Source organism: Populus euphratica, unplaced genomic scaffold (assembly GCF_000495115.2).
Source record: "Populus euphratica unplaced genomic scaffold, PopEup_1.0 scaffold2900.1, whole genome shotgun sequence".
Taxonomy (NCBI): Eukaryota; Viridiplantae; Streptophyta; class Magnoliopsida; order Malpighiales; family Salicaceae; genus Populus; species Populus euphratica.
In genome coordinates, this window is record NW_011502733.1 from 4,249 (window position 1) to 15,914 (window position 11,666).

At 30.7% G+C, this 11,666-nt stretch overlaps 1 protein-coding gene across 1 annotated transcript; it reads right to left on the reverse strand.

Annotated features, from left to right (window-relative positions):
* Window positions 1-546: 546 nt before the first annotated feature.
* On the reverse strand, window positions 547-3,264 carry LOC105119416 (uncharacterized protein C24B11.05-like). The gene is made up of 8 exons (XM_011017556.1): window positions 3,061-3,264; window positions 2,890-2,955; window positions 2,691-2,788; window positions 2,560-2,597; window positions 2,355-2,442; window positions 2,022-2,231; window positions 1,845-1,910; window positions 547-1,001 (listed from the first exon to the last, which is right to left on the reverse strand). Exons 1-8 carry the CDS (start codon window positions 3,119-3,121, stop codon window positions 828-830), a joined length of 801 nt encoding a protein of 266 aa, XP_011015858.1. The 5' UTR covers window positions 3,122-3,264; the 3' UTR covers window positions 547-827.
* Between the last annotated feature and the right edge of the window lie 8,402 nt (window positions 3,265-11,666).

Consider the following 11,666-nt stretch of genomic DNA (forward strand, 5'->3'; position numbering starts at 1 on the left):
CATCACATTTTCGTTTCCACCGTTCAAAACAATTCTTGACGTCTCTTACCACCTAAGATGACAAAACGGCGATGTCGTTGTCTGATACCCTTTGGGTGACAAGCACCAAATACATGATTAATGGGCCTACTTGGACGGGACAAATACTATGCCATTTTTGTTGTTGTTAAAGCCACCGCAATCGTGCTGGAAGCTTATCGAATTGCTTGACAATGATTTTTTTTTTTAATATGTCTTCTAATGGTTTCCGTTAAACGCTAGTTCTCTCCTTTAATTCATTAGACTTATGCGCGTGACGCAGGTAACAATTAATGTGGAATATTTAGTGGATAATTCATGAATCATATTAATGTGTTGAAGCTCAAACACATTAAACGAAGTTTTTTAATAAAAATAAGCATAAATTTTAATTGCATCAATGGATCAAGTTAATTCAATAAACATGGTTTTATTAATGAATTATTTTCATGTCCAAATTAGATTTAGAAACTAAAAACAAACGAAATCTGAATTTATGTTATCAACCAAGCTGATTTGACGCCCGAATTTAGAAAAAATCAATTTTAATAGGATGCCAACGACTGTTATTGGTAACCGGTAGGATGGATGGATATTCACTTCACTTTATCACATTACATAGACGAAGCATTTACACGCATAATACATAATTAACAACTCAGACATGGACGACATTTGCTATGTTATGCACATGAAAGATCACATGAAAGATCACATGAAAGATATATGTAATTCACATGAAAGATACAATTGATATGTACAGACACCAACCCAGTCTTTGCAGAAGAGGTCTTGATTTGTTGTCTTATCTAGGCTCCGACGGTTGTAGCTGTGAGAACGGCGTCCATTTCACTCCTGGTGCGGCTGATCCTCTGATTACCACTATCCGTTCCTCTCGCCCAAATTTCTGGAATTATCTGAGCCAGGTTGTGGATATGCTCTAACGCGTAATCTGCTTCTTTGCTCTTCACCGTTTTTCCTACCTTCATAATCACATCAGGACACAAGCACGGGTATGAGACCTCAAACAAATTTCATTGGCCACTCAGTTTTCACAGCACAAAAATGAAAGCCAATTGCTTCAGAGGGACAGCTTTGAGATTCTAAATGTAGTTTTTAGAATTTCAGATGTTGAGGGCAAATCAAGCATTATCGTTAATGCCTTGGACCCTGGTTTAGCTACCTCTCTTCTATTGACGTCATGGATAGTACGGGTGAGTATAAAAACCAGAAACCAAGGAAACCGAAAAAATTAATTGAAAAACCGAACCCAAAACAACCAATTTAACGTATTAAAATTTTTAAAAAACCAAACAATTCAGTTTTGGTTTTATAAATCTAAAACCAAAAAATCTAAACTAAAAAACCCCAAAAAAAATCAAGTCTAACTAGAAAAAACCAAGCTAAACTTATTTGAACTGATTTTTTTCAAAATAACCAAATCAAAATCAGTCAATTAAAACCGGTTTTGGTTCTATTTATTTTTTTTTCAAAAAATAAAACCAGTTTTGATTATTTTTTTAATAAAACCAAACCAATAATAATCAATAAACCACCGGTTAATCATGGCCCTTAGTTTTTAGGACACCTTTTGGCCACGCACCGCAAGGCTCTTGAGCTTTCGAGCCACGGGCATTTTCCTCTTTTTCCAAGTGGTAAAAAAATAGTGCGGGTTTTTTTGTGCATAATAAGAAACTGGCAAGGCTGGCAGATTTCTTAATTTGAATTTCAGTAGCCAAAGACAAATTGGATTCTAACAAGGGGCTAGTGTGTTTTTTAATTTTTTTTCTTTATTTGACTACAAGGGGATTGATTGGTAAATTTACCAGAGCAGTACGGAGCCCCAAAGCTTTCCCAGCTGCTACATTGCGCACGTTGTCATCCAAAAACAGCTGCAACACAACAGAGCACGATCGGGTTTCAGAAATGTTTTAAATTGCTAAACAAAAACAAATGAACAATGAAAACTAATCAAACAAAAAAACCGGGAAATGGTGTCTTACCGTGCGGCGAATATCAACATCTGCAACACGGAGAGCGATTTTCATGGCATCCATTGAAGGCTTAAGTAGAACAGGGATTTCGTCAGGACTAGTCGATTTAGACAGGTTTGGATTCATAGTCTCAAAACATATGATCTGATCGAAACAGTCTTCTATCCCTAACCTTTTTAGGGCCGTGATCGCGTGATTTCTATCTGAATTGGTGAAAATCTGCCAACAAAAACATTAAAAACTTTAATCAATTGCTTGGAAGCGTAAACAGTGATACAATCTTGATCACAAAATAGAATTTAATGGGATGACTCAATTTTATATTATCTGATTCAGGCTTACAATTTTCCTTTGAGTGATGCTACGCAAGAGGTTAAGTAGGTGAGAATCTGGCTTGATCAAATCATAAGGCAATCTTCCGTGCACGAAACTGTTGATGAATATAAATAGTTAAAAAAATGATTTCAGTGTTTTTTTTTTTGTTCTGAATTGGAAACGGAATCTAGAGTGAAATTAAGCAATTTGAACGAGGATTTGTTTTGCTAACCTGTGATAATCATCAGCATCAATACCATATCCTAATGCCTGAATATATAAGTTCGAGCAGTTAATAATTAAAGAAGGCAGGGGCAAAAAAGATATTTTATTTTTACTATGTCTTTGTTAGAGAGTAATTACTCGCAAACCGGCAAGAGAGCTGCCGTGGGTCTTGAAGAGCTTGACTCGGATACTCGGAGCTTTGTCCTCTGAAAACCCACATCTCTCGACAAGAAAGTCTACAAAAAAAGAACGATCTTGATCAGTTCTCGACAGAAATATTTGAGGTAATTAAGATTTTTAGGTTAGGTTATGAAAAAAATTAAAAATGGCCATTTACCATCAATGTTTTTTCTCAGAGCTTCTGCTATTCCAAGCTTAGAAGAATACAAAGTGTCATCCAAATCTGTTTAAAAAGAAAATTACAATTCAAAACAATGCGAGCAGAGAGCTTGGACAGGAATGAAGAGACTAGCATTTGTATAATATAATAAGATTGAAAAGGAAGTACCAAAAAGGATGCAATCAAAAGGAGAGCTTGAATTGCAAGAAGTTTTGCTGCAATGATCCATGGCTAAGTAGCAAGTAGAGGGGAGAGCGGGGGGGCGCGCCTGTAGGTGAAAGATCTTTGGCTAGGAAGTTGGGGAGAGATAGAAGCAGAGGGGATTCGAGGGAGGAGAAGGGAGAAGATGTTTATAAGGAAGAGGGAGAGACAGGTGAGAGATGGTGCTGACTCAGAGTTCAAATCTCTTACAGGATAGCGTGTTGTGAAGCCAGGTTGAGTAGAGCCCACGCGTTTGTACTAATTGGGGGTAAGTGTCGTTCAGTCAACAAAATGGGGGCGGGGTAGCTTTTTTGGGGTTTGGAAAATGGAAAACACGTTGGGACGGCACGTTACTGAGCTGCTGTTTGTAGACGATTTGTATTTAATTAAAGTGGCTTTTTTTAAACATCGCTAATTGGAAGTGATTCAATAATCAATACTAGTCAAATTCAATTATAAGGAAAATTATGTTGCATCGGAATTTTCCATTCAAACTCAATACGGTTATTCTATTCTATAACTAAAGAATTTTTTTTTAATGCATTTTTAACTATTTAATCGGTTATGTTCATCAAATTCAAAACGTTGTATTTAAATCAGTGACTAGATTTTTATTTTTCCATGCAAAAGATGGTAAGTGACCAGAATAAAAAATCATAGTAAACACATGAGCTTTTCTAGCACTTATTTGACAAAAAAAAAATTATAATCTATTTGAAAACCTTATGCATATGTAATTAATAAAATAAAATTAAAAAGGTTAATAAATACAAAAAACAAAGTTAATGTGTTTATTTCACTGTTCTTGTTGCGGTTCAAGTAATTTTTTTCTACCATAAAAAAATAAATGAGTGGATGTTGTTGCCATGCTTTGTTAACATTGAATGAAATGAATATAATTATAAATTAAAAAGTCGATACACATGTAATAGAATAAAATAAAAAATAAAAATATTAATAATACGTGTAAAATCTCGAGTTAATTATAAAATGAATATAATTACAAATCAAAAGGTTGGTACTCACATGTAATAGAATAAAACAAAAATTAAAAGTATTAGTAATAATAATGTGTAAAATTTCAAGTTAATTTTTAATATGATTAAAAAATATACAATACTGTAATTGATACAGTGAAACATTATTTAATTTTAGACTTTATATATATATATATATATATATATGAATATAAGAATAAAAAGAAAGTTGTAAATAGATCAAGTATATAATGATAAATATTTAAAGTATAAAAAATAATATTTATTCTTCTAAAAAAATGTGTAGAAAAAAATAAAAAACTAAAAAATATTACAAAAGAATGGAGATAGAAATTTTTTTTGTTGTACATAAAATAAATATAAAATGATAAATATATCAAATACAAAGAAAAAAATCCAATATTTATCATTGCCGCAACACCTGGTATAATGAAAAAAATTGTAAATTTGTAATTTTTACAGTAAAATAGCATTTTCTTCTAGTGCATGCACTAGCTATTTAATATATATTTTATCTCATGTTACATAATATTTTTTGAAAACAAGGAATATACAAACTTTTTTCAAGGTATAAAATCTGTGCATGTATTTAATTAAATAAATTAAAAATTATATATACAAATAATTGTAAAAAAAAACATTGACAAGTTTATCTAAGCAAGTTAGATATTTTTTTTTAATGTAGAAGAGTGAATATTTAATTGTTGTTAGGGTGTTTTTTAACCAAACTATATTAAATTGATTTTTTCATATGCATTGAAAAATATTGTGTATAAAATACACATTAATAAAACATATCAACTAAAAAATAGAAAAACATTAAATCACCGTTTTTATATTGTTTCACCGTTGTTTATATTGCCTAGCTTAATTTTTCAAAGATGAAATTGTAGATGTATTTAAACTTATTATTTTTACCGTAACTGTTCCTGTTTAACTATTATCAAGAAGGCCAACCATGAATATCAAAATAAGAATAAAAGATGTACTAAAGATTAGCCTAACATAATAATTCTATAGTTTTTTCTTCTTCTTCTCTAGCTTGGTTGACCGTGTAAATATTTGAAAATGGTTGCAGAACTCTACTGATCGTAGAGATGATCTTTCTGGTAGCTTCATCAACTGTGGAGAGATCTGGAGAATTTCCCTGCAGAACTCTAATTTTTAACGAATTCAACTTGAGTACTAAGGGTATATAATTCAAAGCAGTTTTATTTATTTATTTATTTACGTTGAATCGCTTTGAAAAAGCTTTTCTTTACACAAATCATGACTCTGCTTGATGTGACTCGCCAACGATCGACAAGATAGAATTGGGTTGTCGAATTCTTATTGCCCCGATCCGATTGTGGAGTCGGTTGAGTTTTGTCCATCTCCGGTCAAATCCAATCCACAGGGTGATCTTTCAATGATCAGGATTTTATATTTTTCTAACGTGTAAAATGTGGTGTTTGTTGCGTCAACTCAAGTCATTGGTGACTTTTTTTTTCGTATTTGGTTTTTTGTCACAGGACACTTTTTATTACATAACTTATTCGTGTAAATTGTATTAGTTTTTACGGAATTCATTACGATTTAAAAGAGTTAAAGCACTAATTAAGCTTGTATTTCGTGCGTGTAGACTTTAACGTACGTTAATAGAGTCAATAACAAGTTTTAAAGCCTATTTTATTTGCCTTTTAATAAGGATGTCCTGGTACTGTACATATATTGATTTTATTTATATACATGCACTTTATTATTTTAGTTTGCTATATCCTTGTGAAAAAAAAATATAATTTCTTTTTTTTTATAGTTGTCGCCTTAAAAACATATCATGTGTCCACAACTAACCATGGTTAGTTGATTCTTTAACTCAGGAATATAAGGAGTAGCAAACATGTTATTTGGAAAGGAGCTGGGGAGAGTGAGGAACATTTTCCATTATCTCGGATAAAATGCGGAGAGAATATCACCTCGTGTTGCACGGAGACAATCCTCTCCAGTTTGGAGATAAATTAGAAGAGAAATCTAGGAGCCAGAATGGACAGGAAAGGAAAGCGAGGGGAAAGAAAAGCAGGAGAAAAGGAAAAGCAGTGGAAATATTGGTATTTTTTTTATTAATAAAAATATCTATACCAATTTATATATATGTTTTAACTAATTCAGTGAGTTCTGAAATTAATAATTATATAACTTTTTAATAATTATTATGTTAACAATTATAAAAATCAAACTTAAAATCACAAAAAAATAAATTTTTTATTTTCAAATTTTTACTGCTGGGTCACCTATCTACCAGATAATTAAATTAGTAGATTTTTTAACGTTGTATATACTGGCCGGTTCAAGTTCTTAATGTAAGAGAATAAGGTAATGGCATCATGGGTTTTTCACTGATATTATATATTTTTTTAATTGAAAGATTAAAAGATAGTGTCTGTGCTTGATAAAATAAATTGATAAATATATGAATTAACAAATTAAAAAGTAATTCTCAACATTTATTAAATACTGGAGCAGAAATCGGTATTTCCTGGGGGAGAGAGAATTAATAAATGTACATGCAAATCTTTTATTTTTACTCTTATACATAAGTACAACTTGTCTATCTAAAATTTAATAGAAATAATATAATTCTAGATAAATTACAATAATTTCTTTCAAAGTAAATAATACAATTATAGATAAATTACAATAATTTCTTTGAAGTGTTATGAAATCAAAGAAACAATTCAAAAGATTAATTATTATTTTTAAAAAACCAAACCAAATAAGATTAAAAAATAAAAAGAATATATTAATTAAAATTTAAAATTTAAATAAAAATAATTATAATAGATGTTATGTCATCCTCTAAAAAAATTTTCACTCGTTTTAGATGATAAAAAAAATTAAGATATAAGTTTTGGAACCCTAGAAACCAAATTTTGTTCCTTCAAAAAAAAATACAAACTAGAAACCTCAACACCAGTATTTTAACATTAAACCACTGTCTAATCAACTTAGAATTCTGCAATCAAACTGAATTGAAATAAAACCCATGTACCTTTACGCACCTTCTCTTGCATGCTGAAAAAAGAACAGCGATCTCATCTAAACTCTCGTAACCAGGACAAAACGTAAAACTATTTCAACATAACGTGAATGGATAAGATTCAAGAAAACAAAGTTCAATGGTCGCACTGCAGAAGACAAAAAATACAAGGGAACGAAAAAAATGGTTATGACTAATACATTGGACAAAAAAATAGAAAGAAGATATCAGAGTATGAAAATCGTTTCTCAACTGAAACACGAGTCTCTTTTATAGTGCATGACTATTAACTATTTTACTAGCTCGTGCTAGCATGCGTCTTGCTAAAAATAAACATGAAAAAAATATTAAAATTACATGAAAAAAATATTAAAATATTTTTTTTAGATTATAATAATTTTATAGAAAGTAAATCGATAAAAAAATATAAAAATAAATTTAAAATCAATCACATATTAAAGCATAAAAAAAAAATAAAAAAACAAAAAAAAAATTAACTTAAAGTGTCAACATTAAAATCTTCCAACCTAATTTATTGCATAGTCTAAGTTTAAAATTAACTCGTGTAAGTTCTTTTAACTCGATTAAGTTAACTTGACAAGTCTAAAAATAATCTAATTAATTGATATAAAATATAACTTAATTTTTTTTTAAAAAAATTAAGATGACATGTTTTTTAATATTAAGATATCGATATGTTAGATTGATTTGGGTTTCATAATTTAATCCGTCAAACTCATATCATGGATGATAAACTTAATTGAGTTTAATGAAAAAACTTACTTAATGATATAATAATAAAAATATGTGTTTATAAAATTGAGTATTAATTTGTTTGATATTAAAATAACATTATAAAAAATAATTTAAAATAAATAATAAATTTAAAATCAATAGAATATTAACAAATATAATTGAATTAAGAAAGCTAAAATAAATTTAACTGAAAGATATAACTTAAGAAAAAGAAAAAAGACAAAGAAAGAGACAGGAAAATAAAAGGCAGCTTACTGCTCATGTGAATAGTAAAAGAGCTGTGATTTACCGAGTTCTCTTACCGAAGGAGGTAATTAGTAATGGTAATAATATGGATAGAAGAGTGGAAAGACAAGTGAGAAGATGACAGATTTAAATATTATAAAATCATAGGATAAAAATTCATAAATTAAATTACTACTGCATTCTCATTTTGTTAATTAATGCTCTCTAGTTAGCTGAGAGAGTTGATTTTTTTTAAAATAATTTAAATAAAATTGTTTTAATAAAAATAAAAGTTAATAAATTGATGGCTTGTTTTTTTTACCAGATTAACTAGAATTTGTCATCGAATCAACAAGGTTTTTTTTGTTTTTTCATTAACATGGACTGATTAAGGTTCTGAGCTGACAGGGTCTCGGGCGTGCCTATCGGGTTGGCTTTAAAACAATTATTACCATAGCATTCAGAAAGGTTAAAATGGTCATTTTAGAAAACATCCACCTTGTCTTCAGATTGCAGAAATTGATTTGTGTGGGCCATGGAGTAAAATATGGTCTCCTGCTTTCCCCTCCCCTCACTCTCCTTCGGTCTCCAGAAAGAAACGAAAATGCACTGGGATTTGTGATCCCTCTTCTGCAGAGTCCATTCTCCTCCCTCCAGTTGTCCAGCCTTTATAATACTATGCTAGGAAGATGACAATTTTTTAAAAATATTTTTTTTATTTTAATATATTTCTAAATAAAAAATATTTTAAATTATTATTACTAATCTCAACCACTCACGACAAAGCCCTAACAGTGACTGCATAATTTAGAAAAATCAAGTCACGTTCCCATGATCATTGTTGGGCGGTTATGGTCGGTTGTGCCCACCGTCCACCGCAAGAAGACGATGCAACATGCCAATACATATACAACCATAGCATTCTTCCCGATAACTATCCCTTATACTATAAGATAATAACATTGCAAATAAAGAATCGTAATGTTCCTGAAAGAAACAAACCTTGAGATCGGAAGGTATTATGATGGGGGAAGAACAGCATCTGTCTCGGCCTACCTAAAGAGCAAAGTATTTAGGTTTTCTTCCTTCTCGTTTTTTTTTTTTTTGGGCTGCTAAGCATACACAGAAAGATGTGATGATTCACAAGGCGCTTGCCCTCTCTCAGTTTTTACGAGTCGGCGCTTCCTTCCCCGCGGTTGTTCCTCATGATGCGTTCATCAGCGCAAGGCCCAGAGGACTCTTATGTTGACACTAGCTCGAAGTCCCACCATAGTGGACAGGCCCAAGACATTTGCAGTAATGCTGGTCCAACTCCTTTCACTTAGTTCTAAACGACGTTACGGCCTTTGCCCAATCCTTTAAAGCGCTCATCGATGGATCATTTTTACGTCTTCCTATTATGCAAGTTAAAAATTCATACATTTAGACATGACTTGGTAGATTCTGGTATCCATAAATTGATAAGTTTTTAAGTTGAAATCTTTGGAAGTATGGTTATTATTATTTTTTAAATATATTTTTATAAATTAAAGTAATATTTTTTTATTTTTTAAAAATTATTTTTGATATTAGTATATTAAAATTATCTAAAAACATTAAAAAAAGTATTAAATTGAAACAAAGAAAAAATTTAAAAAATATTTTTTAAATGAAAAAACAAACAGTCCAATATAGAAATTAAAACAATGTGTCATCTTATTGGTTTTTTATGTAAAGAGCCAGTGAGAAGTCAGAAAGAAACTTTCCATCATTTGTACTTATCATCTAGATTTGTAGAGTGAACATTTAAGGTTTGGAAAACAAGATAGAAGTTGTTACAAAAGATGTCTAAGAATCCATTTTTTATGCATCGATGTTTTTTATGCTGACTTTTCTATCCTACTTCGTGAGCTTATCAACAAAATAATGAGACTAGACCTTAGACCTCATCTTGTTTTGTGGCACGTCAAAAATAAAATAAAATAAATAATTAAAGAGAATAAAAAAAATGACTTGATAAAATAGAAAACCACGAAAAGCCCCGTTCTTGGAGCCAAATTGATCCCGAGTCCTATGTCTATCTGGACTCAAACTTACATGATAGCATAAGATTTCATGTTGTTGGTAAATCAAGCATGCAAAGAAGACGAATCACGAATGGACACGACCGCATGGAGGGAGGGGGAGAGAGATCGAGATCCATGCATCACAAGAAAATAGAAGTGAAAAGGGAGAGAATTGTCGAGTAAAACGTGGATGGTGCAAAACCAACATAATTTTTTTTTTTAATCTTATATGCTCATAGTAATCCAAACTACTTGATGTTCACCAAGCGGGTGCCTAGATGGGATATTATTCTTTTCTAGAAAAGAAGGAGAAGGGCACTCCAAGTCCTCCTTTATCGTTCAAAGAATAAAAAAAAAAATCACCGATAATTTACTAGTTTCAAATTAGCGTCGTATTTCTTCATTTCCAAGGCAACTCATTAGATTCACTGAATTCTTATCTATATATCACATGTAAATTATAATATATTAGGTACGGCCAACCCATAAAAAATTGCAGTTCGCTAACACGATTGTTCTTTTTGTTTCAGTAATTTGCGGCCAGATTAGCATGCAATGAACCCTCATCAGCTTTTGATTTAAACCCATTTTAACGTGCGGCTTTAGCGCATTGTTCTATTAATTAATAAACACACTTTTGGGCCTTCATTGCCTTCAAAGTGCAATGGATTTTTTAAAAGATGGTGAGAGAGAGAGAATAATTATGGAAAAACTTGGTCAAAATTATATGTTAATCATGATTAAGGAAGTGAATTTCATTACGCTTCCTGATTAGTTTCACATTGATTTCCATATGACAGGTTTCGCGGATGCATGGCGTTCACATTGTCAGAGTTTTTTGTGGGAAGGGAGGCTCAACGAGATTTTTGTGTACAACTTAACGATAGTATATTAACACCATCTAAATGAATCCCATTTCACCTCATTTTGATTTTTAGACTTCAAATTTCCTTTAATCGTTCGGACTCGTAACCTCTTCCTACGAAAAAGGGTAGGAGGGATAATGAAATTAATTTTCCTGGTGTTTGATTTCGCATTGTATGAGTAAGATCCATATTTTTTTAGCTCTTCAGACCCAAGTTCAAATTTAGCCCAAAAATAAGAACCCAACATAACTTGTGTATTTAAAAAGCATGTTAGTAACTCCATGATGATTAAATATCAGACTGGTTAGTAATTCCATAATAATACAATGTAGTTAATTTATATACATATAATATATATTGTATATCTAGTTGGTTAGGAAGACATCCTCCCACAATAATTGAGGTTGCAAACCTAGTTTGTTATTAAAATTTTAGGGTTTTGTTTATTATCGAAGCTAATGATTTTGTCTGATTATTAATATTTATTTCACTATTATTTTTTATTTTGTTTAATGCATGTACACACATAAATTTAGTCCGTATACTTATAAATAGCTAAAATTTAAATAAAATATTATCTTTTTATTAAGTTGATTGAACTCATCATTTTATTTTAATATTATTTTTTGAATCTTAGTTTTTATTAGCTAGATTTTATTGAGAGTTC

Bases quoted from the DNA above. Each gene is read 5' to 3' on its own strand.
- LOC105119416 (XM_011017556.1), bottom strand. From the start codon at position 3,121: ATGGATCATTGCAGCAAAACTTCTTGCAATTCAAGCTCTCCTTTTGAT. The intron at 2,232-2,354 runs GTAAGCCTGAAT...TTTTGTTGGCAG, and splicing joins GCATCACTCAAAGGAAAATT to ATTTTCACCAATTCAGATAG. The intron at 1,002-1,844 runs GTAAATTTACCA...GTGATTATGAAG, and splicing joins TGGGGCTCCGTACTGCTCTG to GTAGGAAAAACGGTGAAGAG.